This window comes from Corapipo altera, unplaced genomic scaffold (genome assembly GCF_003945725.1).
Source record: "Corapipo altera isolate COAL_440 unplaced genomic scaffold, ASM394572v1 55, whole genome shotgun sequence".
Lineage (NCBI taxonomy): Eukaryota > Metazoa > Chordata > Aves > Passeriformes > Pipridae > Corapipo > Corapipo altera.
This window is the reverse complement of record NW_020884882.1, coordinates 13,129,178-13,146,400: the sequence shown is the minus strand read 5'-3', so window position 1 is coordinate 13,146,400 and position 17,223 is coordinate 13,129,178. Positions and strand designations below refer to the sequence as shown.

Genomic DNA, 17,223 nt, shown 5'->3' with positions numbered 1-17,223 from the left:
AAAGTACTTAGGGGATTGTGTCATGCTTGATCTGAACAGCAAATTTGATCAGATAAAGCAGTACAAACCACACAGCATAGTTACAATTCAATTTCTGTAACGTCTCTCCATGAGTAGACAGATGAGTCCTGACTCCTCTGAATTTCTGCAGTAAGTTTATTTTCTGGATCGCTGCAAATTCTGTAAATATAACAACTTTGGTACAAGTGGCCTTATTAAAAAAATAAACACAGCAACCTTCAAAGGCAAGCCTTAATCAACATCTTCGGTCTGGTTACTTCTATGAGCAGAACTTCTGAAGGACTAACCCAAAAAACAAGTAGAGGACCTTTCAGTCTTGCTTGTGGGAGTAAGTCCTGATGGCTGGTAATTTCAGCCTTCAGAATCACTTCTTGTTTTTTCCCCCCTTGGATCTTCTAGATATTTTAGATTAAGGAAAACCCTTTTTCTTTTGTAGCTCTTAAAAATGTGTAAAGGGTGATAAGCCCCAAACCCAAACTGCTACAGTGCAGCTTTGGTGAAGATGCCAGAGGGACATTATGTAAAACTCTGATCATACAAGTCAGCTTTTTTGTCTGCTGAACAATGAAATCCTAAAATCAGCTGCCTGGACTGACACAGAAGATTGAAAACTATCCTACAGATGAGGCCAGGGTATCACTGCCTATCAGAAAGGCAGGGAGTTGTCCTGCTGCTGCAACGAACTTGGGAGGTGGGAGACCACTCACTTTACAAGAATCCTGAAAGTTGCTTGGTACGAAAGGAGGTAGGGAGTAAGCAGGGCAGGCATGAAAGACATAAAAAGCAGAAACCAGTAACTCTATCACATCAGCTGGAGATGCTCCCCAAACAACTGTCAACAGGCAGCTGGTAGGGCTACAGCAGAAACAGTAATTCAGTGATATCAAGTGTAAAGACAGGAACAGATATAGTCCAAGACAGTTCAATGGAAGCTGACTGACAGACCAGCCTCACTACAGACCAAGACCACATTCTCTACAAGCTCACCACCTTAAACAAATTTATTTTCACCATGGTATGGGATTAATAACAGTATTGTTTTGCAAACAGATTACTGAGGAGCAACAGGACTAACCTACCATCAGGCCTCAGTGACTGCACGACCTCCTCAAGTCCCAGGCTAACCCTGCCTACAGAAACGCGGCAACCGGTTCCCAGAGATCAGCTCTGGAACACTGAAGCTGAGATCTGCAGCACTGCTTCTGCTCCAACAGATAATAAGTCCAACCAGACAAGAGAATAACTTCAAACACCACCAACAAAAAGAACAGCTTCTTAATACCCATTAAATATACACTAAATATAAACTAAAAAATACCAGGACGGAAGAAGTATGACGACATCTTAAGACAAACTCTTTGAAAATAAGTTAATCCTTCCAAATAAAAACATAAGCTTATTTTGTACCTCAGGAACAGATTTAACACTGATAGGACTTGGAACTACTCAAATGATTAACATTTTAAGTTATATACTCTTTTTTCCAAGGCAGTGCAAGAAGCTGAATTGCAGCAGAAGGAAAGAATCCTTGGTGACATCTATCTGTAGATTTGGTCCTTAACTACCAACAGGAGATGGATGAGAAGGTGCTACTCCCAGTCCACCTCTTAATTAGACTGCACGAAGCAATGCAAAATTTGAATTCCAGCAGGTCATTTCCTACCTTGCCAAGCTACATTACTTGGCAGAGAAGTGATGCAATAAGAAGTCATTACTCAAGAAAATGAAATCCCATTTATTCACATGGCCTTGAGCATACTAAGTTATGCAATTTGGAGATTCCTATGCAATGTGACATAGATTTGTACGTATTTCTCTTTCTGTATTGTTTTTAAATGAACATCTTGAAAACAAACATAAAATCCAAGCTCATTAACACATTTGGCTTCTTTTTAAACTAGTCATTCCGAATTACCATCCTCAGATATGCAAGTATTCTTCTTCTTCTCACACTGTGAGATATGGGTGAAAGGGCAAGTCACACAATACAATTAAAAACAAAACACTGACAAATTCAATGGGTTTAGAGTGGGGTTTCTTGATACAAAGTTCCAAAACAAACAAACAACAAAAACAGCTACTACATTTGGTCTTGTTCAAGAAGTAATATTCAAAAAGACCTCGTTCAAACAAAGTTGCTTTGCAGATTAACATTTCTGAAAGTGTAAAAAATCCCCTTTTTGTCTATCTCATTCTTTAAGGTCACTAAATCCAGACCATCTGGATAATAAAGTTACCAACTTAGTTCCCTATTTATCTAATTAAAACTTCTGTACAGCTCATATGGAAAATTTGTCTACGGCTAAAAAACAACTGAAGTGTAAAAAGCAGCTGCAGGGAAATGATGTCACTGCAGGCAGAGCTGCCTGTCAGCACACTGGCACCAGGAAGATCCTGAGTTATTGTTAATCTCAGCTTTTGAGCCAAGTATCCTATTTGGAAAAACAAAACAAACACAAAAAAACCCAAAAACCAAAACAATTCTACTCCCCCCCCCCCAAACCCAACTAAACAAACAAACACAAAACTATATGGGCCTTTTAGCCAAATTCTACTCTCATTGAAGCATCAGTGGTAAATTTTCAGGAAGATTATGACTTCAAGACCGGTATTTTGTATCAATTTTTTTGTACAGAACTGGTTCATTTTTATCAGTAAGGATAAAAAGATGAACCTTTCCCCCACCAAAAACACAAGCAGTAAAACTATGCAAAGCAGACTCTTTTCTTTCACACACAGAGACCCAGAGGACTTGGTTTACATAATTTTGATTGTTACATATGTAAATGTAGGTGATGAAAAGATGGACATTTTTTCAGTCCAGCAGGTAGCTCCTATTTCCACAACCATCACAATTCTGCTGCCAATGGGTAGTTGTTGCCAGTAGTTATTTCTATTTTACAAGCCAGTTAAGGATATATTCTCATAATTTTTTGCTCTATAGGGTCATGCACTCTGTTATTTGGGCCAAAGACAAGAGAAGTGTTCTCCCTCTTTCCAGGAGATCCTTCCCCATCAGAAGGAAACAGGGAACAGACACTACTTTTGGAATCCTAAAGGACAAGGATTCAAGTGCTCTGGGTGAAGTTCCCAAGCAACGCTCCAGCAGGTTACAGCTCTGCATCCAGATCTGTGACAAGCCAATTCCCAGTATAACCCATTTGCAATAACTGAGCATCACCTTCCACTTGTAGTGTCTTCTGTCCCTCAGAAATCAAGGACTGCTTCCCCTCCACTCTTACAGAAAGAGGCATTTGCAAAATGAACAATAAAGACAACTGCCAATGCTTCTTTAAGATGTTACACTCCTTCCTTATCAGTAAAATATCATCAGAAAATAAACGCTTCCCTACAAATTTTGACAGAGATTTAAAAAGTTCCCTAAAATTCATGTCACAATATATTAGGATGAAAGAATGTAAAAACCGTAACATATGCTTATTTAACTAGGTGCATTCCAAACAAAACACTATTTCATAGCACATACACTTCTGCTAGATCTGAATTATAACACTGCCATAACCTAGAAACGAGTTTAACAAATCGTTATACACAAACACTGTGAGTAATGCACTAATGTTAGACAAAACAGCTCTTCACAGACAATTTCAGACTCCTTATACATATTTCTATACACATGCACACATGCTTAAGAGTATATCATATTTAATTTTTAATGGAAATGTGTGTATATATACATAGAATTCAAAATTCAACTGCTACCTCTTTGTATGACCCTGATGTCCCAACTAAGTGTTAGTTTTGGTGCTGACAACACAATGCCATAATGCAGACTCAATAAAGTGACCCTATATTTTCTCCACAAACCTATCACACAGACTGCCTCAAAATCCTGAGCCTACAAGTCTATTTTAAAACTAAATCTTTGACTACGTATTGTTGATATATAAGAGCAATGAGCAAACTACGAGTGGTTTGTAACCAAGCTCAATTAACTTACGTGGTGAGAACACACTCCCTGACTGAAAGCAGTCACTAAACATCAAACTGTAATAAAAAGATTCAGCAGTAATGCAGAGTACACTCTTCAAAACTAGTGAAAAATGTATTTTCATTAAATATGTGAGCAAACTTCTCCAAAACATCTCTCATTGTTTTACTCGCACTTTTCATGTCACTTCAGCCCACTTGAACTTAAGCAGTGCGTGAAATTATCTCTTTTCTTATAGCTGTTCACGTTTTTCCCTGAGTAATTAGCAAGCTACATCCCCTTTGACAGAGGGACACTAACAAGCTCCTACAGTTTCCAGTAGGACAAGGAATCCAAAGCTACTAATAGCAAACAAGTCATTTAAACAAAAAAGGATTACAAAGACCCGTTGCAAGAGGCTGGAAACTCACCCATATTTCAGATTAAGGTTTTCTGAGGAGCTCTTTTGTAAAGAGTTTTGACTCCATCTTACAAAAATATTTCATTGTTTTTCTTTTAAAAACCAAAATATTGGTTTGGATATCTACTAATAACTTCTTTTTGAAAATAATTACGTACTAGAAAGACTGAGAAGTGTTTTCCAAAGGGAAAATGACGGAAACATTCATTTTGTAACAAAACCCCCCTCCGGACATCTCACAGTTCAAAGAAAACAAAAAGTTACACAAACTTTTTAAAAAAGGTTTTTCCATTCTTTGCTATCAGGACACCAAAACAAGCTGCAAGTCAAGCCAGAGCGCAGAATATTTGCAAAATTTCCTTGCCAAAAATCCCTGGAACCACGCAAATAAAGAACGTTCGGATGAGCGCAAGCTCCTGAGAGGAAAGGCAGAGCGTACCTTGAGGACCTCCATGGGCACCTGGGTGGCGGGGGGCAGGCTGGTGGGCACGCTCACGTTGATGGCAGGGGTCTGGCTCACGGGCACCCGCTGCTGCATGAACTGGGCTGCTTGCTGCTTCTGCTGCTGCTCCCGACGCTCCTGCTCCTGCATCTGCTCACGCATGAGCTGCTGTCGTAGCAGGATTCGTGAGGTCATGCTGGAGGAGCTTAAGGGAGGCTTGGAAGCGCCAGGATGCTCGGAATTGCTGTGGGAAGACCAGAGAAAGACAGCTCAGCTTCCACCAAGCGGGATGGTGGCTCCAGCGGTCGGAGCCTGAGGAGTTAGACCGGGGCGTGGGTGAGGATACGACGCACCGCGCGAGGGGGAACTCGGAGCCGACCTACTTGAGGTACTTAGCGGCCACATTAGGCTGCCTTAACTTGACTGCAGCCAACCACTTCCAAACGCCAACATCCAGCTGTAAAGAGCTATTTGCTCTTTCAAATTTTGCACTAACCGCCCACAAGAAAAAACAAATGCTTTAATAGACAAGGGAAGGCACTCGTATTCCTTTTTCTTAAAAAAGTAATAAAGAGCTGCCTGCAGCAAGTCTTATGATAGGTGTAGATAATACTCCAGGTCTAGCTCAAAAATAAATAAATAAAGTAAATCTACCTCTCCCATGAAAACACAACATAACAAAGTTCACTTATTTTTGCGAAATACTGCCTTGGGGTTGGATTTGCTGGAGGTGACACACTTCTGAGCCAGAAACTAGACCTCCACAAAAAGACTCAACTCCCACCCCAGGCCTACCAGCATCTTCCAAGCGGAGTGACATACAAGAACAGGCAGAATAAACAACAGTAACAGCTTTATTCCAGTCATACTTTATAAAGAGCAACAGTCTGGCACACAGCACTGCCCTAACACCTAAGGGCTACCTCTATGCCATTGGCAGAGCTTGGAACAGACCATTGGACTTTGACATGGACTGCAGGGACACCTTTTGAAGCAACTCATCCTTTTCTTAGCCCTCAGAACCAAAATTCATTCCTGTAGCGTAAGGCAGAACAATTAGGGTATGCAAACACCAATCTGCACATCCTTCAAGGGAAGGATGTTGGAAGTGGGTAAGAATACATGACTCCACATAAGAAAGAGCTAAAATGTGCATAACTCAGCATATTTGGGTTCAGATTCTGCTGGCTGCTGTCAGCCCATGGAAGGACAGGGCTCATCAGGCTGTCATGATGAGGGTCATGCCAGCAGTAACCCTCCCACTCTAGAAGGAGGCTGCTCTTGAAAACCCCACCTCTGGCTCCAGTGCTTCGGTGGTACCTGCAGGATGCTGGCAGGACACAGGAGTGTGGGAGCCAACATCCCTTCCAGGTCTTGTTTGGAGGCCGTGGGTACCGAGCGCTGCTTGTGCTTGGGCAACTGGAGCCAGCACTGCTGGAAGTTTTCCAGCTTTGTTTAGGACTGATGTTGAATACAGTTCAGGGTAGAAACAAAAAAAAAAAGGAGAACCCACACTTACTGCCCCAAGAGATCAAACTCTGCTCTTCCAGAGCACACATTTTGGGGGCAGGGAGGCAGGGGACCATCTTGCTATTTAAGACCTGTCAGGTTGAAACATTCACAGAGACACTGATCCTTTTGATAAAACAACTAATGCAGCTGCGGAATAATCGTACTAATTAGCTGCTCAAGACAAGTCATTGACTGTGATACTTGTAAAAAACACTCCCTTTTTCAATTAAGGGTGAAGCATTCTCACATCTAAACCCAGCAGCTTGTTTTCTGGCTGCACATCTGAACCACTTTTACATCTCCAAACAGAGGAGACACTTTATTTCCATGACTACGATAGTTAGAGATCAGTGGCCTTCTAATTTTTTTGATTACACATTCCTAACAGGAATGTTTGAGCATGCACTCCCAATATATGTATATTTATTTATTTATGAATTATATACAAGTATTACTGAAGCGATAATATTTTCCTCCTGCCAACCACTGTGCATCCCACTATGGAGACTACTGTAACACCTGAGCAAAAAAAGGCACTCAAATGTTGCTTTCAAGGAAGGATTCATTGTCCTCATGTTGAAGAGAAGTGAATTATGTATCACACTGAACAGTGTTCTCATTTGTGTGCTACTGGCATTTTTTACAGATATTTAATGCTGCAAAATTGGTAACCCAGCAGTTCCTCCCACCTTCTTTCATTTTGAACTGTTTCTCCGCCAACCAAAGCCAAGTGTGCTGGAAACCATCTCAGAAGAACCTTCCCATGTACTGAAATTTTGGGGAATGCGAGGGAGAAGGAAGGAGAAATAATTTCCACTGCATTTTGAACAGCCCCTGCCAGGAACCTGATCTCACTCACACAATTATTGTACCTGCTCAGACCAACAACCGTCCCTCCAGGTTCCTGATGGTGATTCAGGGCTCTAGCACTGATTGAAAATTGTCAACAAAAGCTTCAAGTATCGTGTCTTTGAAAGAGACAACAGTCCCAGAAAATGTTGTTCTACCAAATTCTTCCCCAAAGGGCAGAGACACTTCCAGGTTTTATTTCTTTTGCAATTCTGCTCAGTATTTTACAGGGTATAGAGGCCCACAAGCCCTGAACGCAGGCAGTGCTGGTAGGCACGTGCTGCCAGACTGCAGTTACTGCCAAAGAACCATGAAATTGTTTAGGTTGGAAAAGATCTCCAAGACCATAAAGTCCAACCATTAACCCAGCACTGCCAAGTCCACCACTAAACTCTGTCCCGAAGAGCCACATCCACATGTCTTTGGTGACTCTATCACTTCCCTGGACGGCCAGTTCCGGTACTTGACAACCCTTTTGGTGAAGAAACTTTTCTTAATATTCAATCTAAGCCTCCCCTCACACAAGTTGAGGCCATCTCCTCTTATCCTATCCCTTGTTACCTGGAAAAAAGAGATGGGCACCCAACGATCACACCATCAATGCAGGTGAGTTCGAATGCCTGGCTTCCCTTCTCCACCATGTCTGCTCCTCTTCTCAAGCACAGAACACTCCGAGGTGGAACAGAAGATAGTCTGGGTTTCATCACCATATACCCTCCACAGAGCAAACAGTAGGTTTGCCAGAAACTCACTTTTCCAATCAAAGAAGCGATTAAAGACTTGTTATTTCAAAGGCTTCATCAGGAGAATTTTGAAAATGCATCTTTTTAAAGCTTCTTGACCTCTACATGCTGCCTCACAGGCAGATCCCCTCCCATGATCAAGCTCTGTGCCACGTGCCACAGTGCAACCCAGAACTGGACATGTGGATTCAAAACTCCCATCCATGAACTGATTCACCCCCAGACCACGCAGAGTTGGTAACAGAGCCCACACACGCAGCTGATACACGATGTGATTTAGATACTTCCTGCAAACAGTTTATGGAAACCATCTAATTGCAATAAATGAAACCGACTCATCCCTTTAATTGACACATGATTAAACCAGTTATCCATTAGCAGTCTAATAAGCACAGTGTAATACAGACTGGGAGTTATTACTTATGTGTCATGTGCCGATCCAATTAATCCTGAAGTGATAACATTTTATTAAATGAGTTTAAATTACATATCCTTTGCACAGATGCCTGGGAAATGTTAGTTACTGCACACGAATTATAACACAGGTGTTGCATAATAAAAGGCAACTGATCAGATTAAAATCAAGTTTGATTTTGTTGCCATCGACTCCAGAGATTAGAGGGACCATACCTCTTACAGCCCACTCTACCTTCCCAGATATGTACTGATTATTTTATCTGCCTCCTTGGGCAAAAAGACAAACTCATCTTTTGTTGGCTAGTTTTGGTTTTGGATTCCTATAAATTGATCAAACCAGCTCTCTGGTTCACATACAGTATTTAAACAAGTTGTCTGGTTCACAAGTATTATTTTGCAACAGCTACATATTTGCTAAGAAACTTCTCTGGTGATTTTGAACTCGAAAAAATATTTAACTCATCTTTGCTTTTTAACTGCCATTAAAAAATTATTTCAGAAAAAAAGAAAAGCCTCCAATGTAAGGTTTCTTAGACAAATTACAATAATTAAAGCACAGATAAACCCCTCAAAACCCAGACCTCCTCAACCAGAGATTGACAAGAGTCAAACAACAAAAAAAAAAAGGCAAAAAAAAAAAAGCCCACTTGCTTTGGGCAGGATGTACTACCCTGCTCTAAACAGAGAAATGGCATACAAGAGGGAAGCTGCTGCTCTCCTCCATTCATGCCAACTGTTTGTTAATGGGGTAGTCCACAGAGAAATCAGCCAAGTAAAGCAGATTTAGCACCTCAGGAAATCCACTGAGCTGTACCAGATCTCAGAAGAAATAACACGGGATTTAAAGCCCTGTGTTAATTTCTTACCCTTATGTCATTCATAATTATTTATAGAGAAAAGAAAGGCATCCACATTTAAGTATCCAACATTAGCATAAAACGGTCTTGATCTTTAAAGCAAGCAGATGAGAGGTTGCCAATGCTACAACTCTAACACTTGGTTGGACCTCCAGAAGGCATTTTCAGAAGAGATCACCCCACAGCTCCCCTTCCAACACTCCTCCTGTTCCACAACCACTAGAGTTTTCTCAAAAATTAAGTTGATTTGTCCAAATTCTGTTTTCAACCAAGCAGTAAAATGTCAAGTAACTTTTTATTCCCTGTACTAAATATGTAGCTGAGGCAACAATGCTTGCAGCAGCATCTAACTTGCCAGCAAGCACCACTGTTTGCCTCACAGAGGGGTGACAGAAAAGGGAATACCAAAAGAAAAAAATAAATGCAAAGAGGACCCAGATTACACACACCACACCACCCCCCAAAAGAAACTATAATACAAAATGCAGAAAGTCCACAAAGAACAAAAATGTTCTACACAATCCCTTCTCCCCCATCCTCAGCCAAGGTAAGGGATTCCAACTACAGCATTTTCCCTGGAGCACTTTGTACTTCATTCCTAACATTTAATAATTGATTGTGGGTTACAGCGACGCTCCGCTCACCGCCAACTGCCTGGCACTGCTCGAAGTATCAGCGCAGAAAAAACCAAGCCCAAGAGTTGGCACCTTTGTATGCCCTGACTTGCCAAGGACAGAGCAGTTACAAAAACGGCGCAGAGACCTTTATCAGCCCTTATAATAAAGCCAGGACCACGTTTCAGGCTTCTACATGAAATGTTTCTGCACTTGAAGGTTACATGTTTAAAGAGACAGGCTGCATCTGCTCCTTCATCAAAGTAGATGTTTTCTGTCCCTCAACTGCTTTTGCATCCTGACCTGCACCAGCTCACAGTTGCTCTCCTGCTGCAGCACTGCTCACCCCACACCATGGGCTGCACCCACAGAACACCTCACAGCCCAAAAGGCATCCATCCATCCATCTCCCTGAATGCATTGTGTGCACCTGGTTGGGTGGGGAAGGAAGGAAAAACCCTGCAATCGACCACGCAGACCTACTACCAAGGAGCTAAGGGTTGAATCTCAAATCCAATTAATGCAGTGGACACACTTGCTTTGGGAAAAAAACAAAAAAACAAAACCAACCAAGAACCCCCCCCCCCCCCCCCCAAAAAACCCTCCAACAAAACCCAACCCCACAAACAAAGATATTTAATCCTTGCTAAGAATTTCTATAAGTTGTTCTACACCATTTAGTAGTTTTCCATTTTTCTTCTTGTCTTGAAAACACACCTTCACAAGCTGCTGAACATAATGCTTTCTGAACTTAATGAAAACCTCTCTCATGACCCAGGAGCACTCAGTAAATAATTATTAAGCTCTGGAGGTGGCTTTTGCATGAGTGTTGACTTAATAAAATGCCGCAAGTTGATCTGCTTGAATGCCCATTTACCTGGGGACACAGTTTGCAGTACAGCTTGGAAAGCTTGATCACAGTCAGATTAAGGAACCAGGTAAAATTAAGAGGTTCCATCCAGAATCTGCAAAGGTCACATTTTACAATCCTTTACATTTCTTTTTAAAGGGAGATAAATAACTGCAAACCCACAGTATCCTGAAAGACTTCCACAGAATAATTGTTATAATGCACCAAATCTTTTTCCACCTAAACCGAACACACCCATCAGCCCAAATGTCTGTGTATGCCATGAAGTTTCGGAAGGAGAGATATTTATATGCATATTTAATTACTTTTCTTTTAAACACAGAGTATTTTACAAGTCTTCCCCTCCTCAAAGTCACCATGATCTCTTGGCCGGTCAGCCCCAGCTGCCGTGGCTCTGCAGGAGACAGTGGCCAGCTCTCAAGTATTGTATATTTAACTCCCAGAACACAACCTCCACCACAGCAAATCAATCACACAATAATCTGCTCACGGTGCCGTCACCCGGGAAAGCGTCACTCACAGACAGAAGCTGTCAAGGGAGCAGGGCATGAACATCTGAACTCTAACAGCCTCCATCTTTCCCCCCAATTTTGTGTCCAAGGGCTTTTGCTGAGCACCCTCGGGTGAAAGTCAAGCGGCGTCCGGGCCCGGCTGTGTCTCTAGGGGAGGCTCCAGATAAGGACCTGGCAACTCCAATCCCCACGGAGCAGCAACACAGGCAGCGGTTCCCGGCACTGCAGACCTGTGCAATCCAGCACCTACCGAGAGAAAAGAAGGGGGGGTTGAGCCACGCACAAGGTCTTTGTATGTCGTGAAACGACTCTGAAACACCCCAGAAGTTTGGAGGTAACATCTCACTACATCCTGTCTCACCTGCATGAGAGCACTGCACAGAGCCCTGACAGGGACAGCCCGGAGCAAGGTGTGGATCCACAGCAAGCACGGATAAATGTCCAGCACTACCGTGGGGCTGAGTGTGATCCCCACACCTGCACCCAGGCAGCCGTACCACCCTCACCATCCCGAGAGCACTGGGAGAAATGGAAGACAAGGGCTGGCATTGAAAGCACTTCTCCCATTCATTAATTAAAAGGGGTGTGATCAGGTCATTAACACCATCAGAGGAGTGGATAAGGGCTGTCTGTAACAGCACCGTTTTCTCACGATCTTTATCACCAAAAAGACAAAGGGAAAGGGTGAGTGCAAGACAAATTTGTTTTCTGGGATACAACTCCTTCACATTCAAGGCTCAACTAGGTGAACCTCTACCTAGGAACCACTGGACATGCATCTCACAAGAGCCAGATGTGTATCTCTAATGGTATGGAGAGTCAAACTGACAGTGTACACACTTTTCCCCCAGTTTCACCTCTGCTCAAACAGGCTGAAACCTTCAAGCAGAAAAGGACCAGGCAGGTGAAGACAGATTTGTCTTTCACTTTAAAGTGTGACCTTGCTAAAGGTTTTTTGAACCATTTTTCAGACACCACATTTATGGGTACTTCCCTCTCTGAAAGGCTTTACACAAATTTGCAAAACAAAAAGCCAGATAGCTAAAACAACCAAGAGGTGATAAAAGAAAAAATCGAGGAGATAACTCTCCACTAACAACCTCTGTAGGGTTTGATTTTGTAATACAGAATTTACCTTCTTTTACCTGGGCAAATAGAGACGATAACACCGTCGCTGAGAGGGAAGATGACGTATGATCACCGCACTTTTTGATACTTTGCAACTACATAGTGCCCAGGTCTGACTCCACAACACCTTTCCATCATATCTTGATTTAGAAATTATCTATCACTTCCATAGTCAAATAGCAAGTTTATTCACAGATGCAGTCCTGCAGAAAACAACTCGACCATGCTGTGTTCACAGATTGTACCCATAATTTACATGCTCATATTCCCTTCAAGCTAAAAAGCCACCATGCTCCTCAACGCTTAACGTGACCCAGCAATTCCCAGCCTAAATCCTTCCACTCATCCAAGGTTTTCTGCTTATGGACTCCACTGTTACAGCACTATTTAATGCTTTCCAAAGAGGATGAGGCAGCTCGAAGCCTCATCTCGTGCAGATGACATCCCTGCTCTGGTATGTTGAGCAAACAGGATCTTAAGGAGCAAAAGGGAAAGTGTTTATGGAAGATTTGCTTTAAATGATTAAGAACCCCAAAGAGTCACGATGAAAACCACACCGTGAATTCAGTGCTTGGTGTGTGATCAGTCAGTGTTATCAGCTTGGAGGACTTGCTTCTTACAGTGAAAACTATGGGCAAGGGAACAAACAACCTCTAAGTTATTACTTCAATAACTCTAACATTAAAATAATCTTGGACAGATATCTCACTTGCATCTCCAGCCACAGCACTAGCTGTTCATTACGGAACCTGATCAAATCAGCAAGTATGTTCAGCAACCTTTCTTTCTAGCAAAGCAGCTCTCCAGACTGCAGAAACCAATTCCTCAGCATCCACATGCTTGAAGTAAACTTCAGTTTGAGTGTTCTTAAGCATTGCTTATAGTTCTTCTACACTTTTGTCTATTTGTGGAAGAGTTATTGGGACAAGGAGGATTGTGTGACTATGTAAGCTGAATGACTCCGGGCAGTGGAAAAAGCCTTTATTCAGCAACAAGTTACTTTACCAATCATTTACATATTTACATTGCAATTACAATTTGCAATAGCAGGACAGATGTGCCAGACTTGCTGCCTTGGGCTTTCACACCAAAGACAGGAAGTTGGGATAAGCTTCAGCTGTCCATGTAAGAAAACATTACTGATATTTACAGATGTGCTAATTGAAGCCAAGCAAAATGGAGGAATCACCCAACTGCAAATAACTACAGACCAGACAGTCTTCAGTTCTCTTGCTTAGGCCATTCAATGCCATCAACATCCCTGACATGGGGTAATCCCAAACCAAAGCTCCTGGAGAAAGCAACACACCCCCCCCAGTTCATCAGGTATCACTGCTATGCTACCACGGGATCCAGCAGCATCCTCAGTACAGACACATCCAGCACTAAGGTCCTTTTGTCTCCAGGTACCTCTCCCAAATCCCAAACTCAGGGATTTTCTGAGTTTCGGTGTGCTTACAGCCTTTGGGTATACACTGTGGGTCAGGATGGTTGGAGTAGGTCAGTGCCAGTGTTGGTTAAAGTGACCTCTTCACCCACCATCCAGCAGTTGCAAATTCTATTTTAAATTCGTCACATCTATATGAACTGCACTCTTTCACAGAAACATTTAAAGGCTTCAGCACTGGGGAACTGCATCTCCAGGGTCTGTTCTGATAATTCCCTCTCTACCCCCATCAAAAAATTCTGCATCTTGTGTTTCTAACCAGAAACTGTTCATGAACACCAGAGAGAGGGAATGAGAATAATTACTTAAACTTGGGGTCACATGTAAATAAAAAATAACAAATGAAAAACATAATACAGAATGAGCTCTCATTCAAAATAAAAACATACAAGTAACATTTATACTTCTGGATTTCACAGTGTCAAAATAAATAAAAAAAGATCCTCCTTAATCTATTTATAGGTCTTTTAACACCTCAAATGCAGCTCTGCTAATACACAGCCTTAATTTAATTTTGCAATTACTCTTTTGCTCTGCATCTCTTATATTGCTTCTAAAAGGCACAAGTGCCTCTTGCAGAGCAGACATAGGAAAAATCCTCAGAAATAACTTTACGAAACCAAATAAAATCTCAAAAATTAACACAGTTGATGCATTTCTAGACAAGGGGATTTTTTCAAGTAAAACTGTTCAGCATGGTGCATGTTTTGCACAGTTCACTGACAACTAAGAGAGCCGTGCTGTCCATGTCATTTGCTGCAGGAACACCACTTCTTACTTCTCAAAATACCCTTGTGGTTTATTTTTGAAAAAAAAGCAACCAACTCAAAACTATTTACAGGCCTTTTTGTTAGACCCTCTTAATCTGTTCTGCTCTGCCAGAAGCACAGCACTTGAATGGCTATTTCTGTTCAAAGCTATATTTGTTGTGGAACTACTGCAAACTCCTGAATCATGTAAACAGAGGCAAGAGCCAAAAAATGTTTCACTGGACTTGAAGTTCACATCTGCCTTAGTTACTAGGGCAAAAAAATAAAGGCAGGCGCTTAGCTTATAGCCAACAAATCCCGCAAAGACCACAGTTAATCATGCATTCCTGCAACAGGGTTTTGTTTAATCTGGTTTATTTAGCATTCGTGACCTTGGCAAAGTACCTGCGGGAGCACCCACCACTGCTGTGGAGCAGCAGTTCACACCTCCTGTTATTTTAGGCCACAGCAGACGACTACACAGTGCTCCATTAGTCAGCCAGGTTTATAAACACGCAGCAAAGTCACCTGGAAATGATGCACAGTTCCAGACTTGCTGGAGCCCAGCAGCCACTGTACTGCTGTCCCCAAAAAGCTGTATTGTAACGGCTCAGTCTGGACTCGGCAGCAGCCGCACGTTTCTGCAGAACAAAAGCTTGACAGACCTGCTGCTGGGAGCAGAGTGACCCTGCCATTTCTTCACGTTCTTGGTTCAGAGGAGTTAGTGCTGGAAGCCGTGCCCTCACCTCAACCTACCGATCTGGATGAAAACTTCACCTTCTCTTCACTCACCTTCTTCTATTCCCCATGATCCTCCCCCAGCAGGAACAATCCCCAATATTATCAACACGCTGGAAACAGGAAGAAGTCCCAGTATTCCCAACATGGTGGAAATTATATAAAGTCCTAAAACAACAATAAAAACCCAAATAGGTGTTTGATTCCCAAAGGCTAATGGGAAACACCTCAGGACACCTTCCCAGGACACCTTGTGTGGGAGCACAGGGGGTGTCGGGAAGAAGAGGCAATGACTCTGCAAAAAGGTAAAAGCCATTTTAAAAACTGTTTAAACCACCTTAAAAACTTCGGTTTCTATAGCATTTGAACTGTTTTCATTTTCTTCACTAGTCCATCTCTGACAGGACTTCTTCCATCCCGCATATGGCAAATCCATTGCCACAGATTCCACCTTTCCACAGATTTCAGCGAGCTTCAGGCAAGGACAAATTCTGCCCAGTGGTCTGTGGCACTGACCTGTAGAAGAGGTACTACAGGTAAAAGGACAGGCAGTTTATTTTTGGATAAGAATGGGACAACATAGAGAATAATACGCTGAAATATTTACACATAATACACTGAAAATGTTTTTCTCATTCATCCAGAGAGGCTGTTGCAAAGCCACATTCAGGAACTGCAATTAGCTTTCCAAGTATTTGGGGGGGGGGGAGGGGAATCTATTTTTTGCAACCTCAAAATGATTTGTTATTCTTGTCCTGTTTTTAAAAGCAGATAATAAAATATCTGGTCCATTTATACTTGTATTAGCTATCTTACTGTAGTTTAAGATTGTACAAATCAGTCAGGGTCAAAAGATATTCTAACTTAAAAGTGTTAACCTTATACATCGTTATACTTCTGTGTCTCTTCACAGAGCTGCAACCTGGCTATTGAATTCCTAATCTTAACAGAAGGACATATATTTAATTTTCCTTGAATTGACATTACAGACTACTTAAAGTTGCATTAAAGCTAGTATGATCCTTTACACACTCCAGAGCACCAAAAATGAACATCAGTTGTCAGAATGCCAGAGTTATTCAATTAACACTTACACAGCCAAAGCATTTGCAATACTATTCACAAGTTACCAAAAAAACTCCCCAAAACAATAACACCAAAAAAATAACACCTAGGCTAGGGAAAGGCAGCTTCTACAGGATTTCTCATTTGGTGAGCTCCCAGACACCTCTCTTTCCACACTAGATGGAGCTTTGTGCCCTGCTTCTTCAGCTGTCTGGCACTGCTCTGAGCTGGGATAAAAAGGGTAAAGAGGCAAAGGGTGAAACACAAACGTCACCCCAAATAAACAGCCTGCATACAGCAGCTTTGGGAACAGCGTGATACCAGCGAGTACCTGGCTTCTCACCGTGTTCTTCCTGCTCCTGCTGCCCTCCCACCCCAGTAATCTCTGTTTTGAGCACTGTTTTGTTGTTTTCAAAGAATCAAAGGTTCCAGCAACTCCAAATCCCAAACTGTGCTGAGCTCCTACCAGCTCAAGGCACTGTCTTGAGCTCACACCACATTCAAATTACACTCCTTTTCCTCCCCTTATACAGGGACAGCATTTAAGCTTATTACCAGATTACACACCTGAATTGCTCACTGGCTTTCCAGGATCCCTCTTCATATTTCCAGTTATTTTCTTTCAAAATAAGCTCTTCGGTCTCCTCTCTAGTAACCTGAAACATCTCTACCAAATGCCTCTGCTCAGGCTCCAACCTTGGATCCACTGACTTCAGGGAAACAACTCATGGATAAAATTTCCCTTGACTTGTGTCTGCTGGATTTGGTCTGTATTGTTTCAGATCACAGGTCAGGAGAAACAGCTCATCCTTCTGGTGAGCTGCCACAACTCCATTAGGATCGTTCAAAGCACAACAGGATATGGTCTATCATCGGTATTTCTATGATGAATTTAAACTCAATGGG

At 42.1% G+C, this 17,223-nt stretch overlaps 1 protein-coding gene across 4 annotated transcripts in view; it reads right to left on the bottom strand.

Annotated features, from left to right (window-relative positions):
• Nucleotides 1-17,223, bottom strand: part of MITF (melanocyte inducing transcription factor) — a 101,956-nt gene that overhangs the window by 39,362 nt on the left and 45,371 nt on the right. For all 4 annotated transcript variants that reach the window (XM_027640181.1, XM_027640184.1, XM_027640182.1 and 1 more), the window contains one exon: nucleotides 4,813-5,059. In XM_027640181.1, coding sequence (XP_027495982.1) covers nucleotides 4,813-5,059 — 247 coding nt within the window. The remainder of the gene's footprint in view (nucleotides 1-4,812; nucleotides 5,060-17,223) is intronic.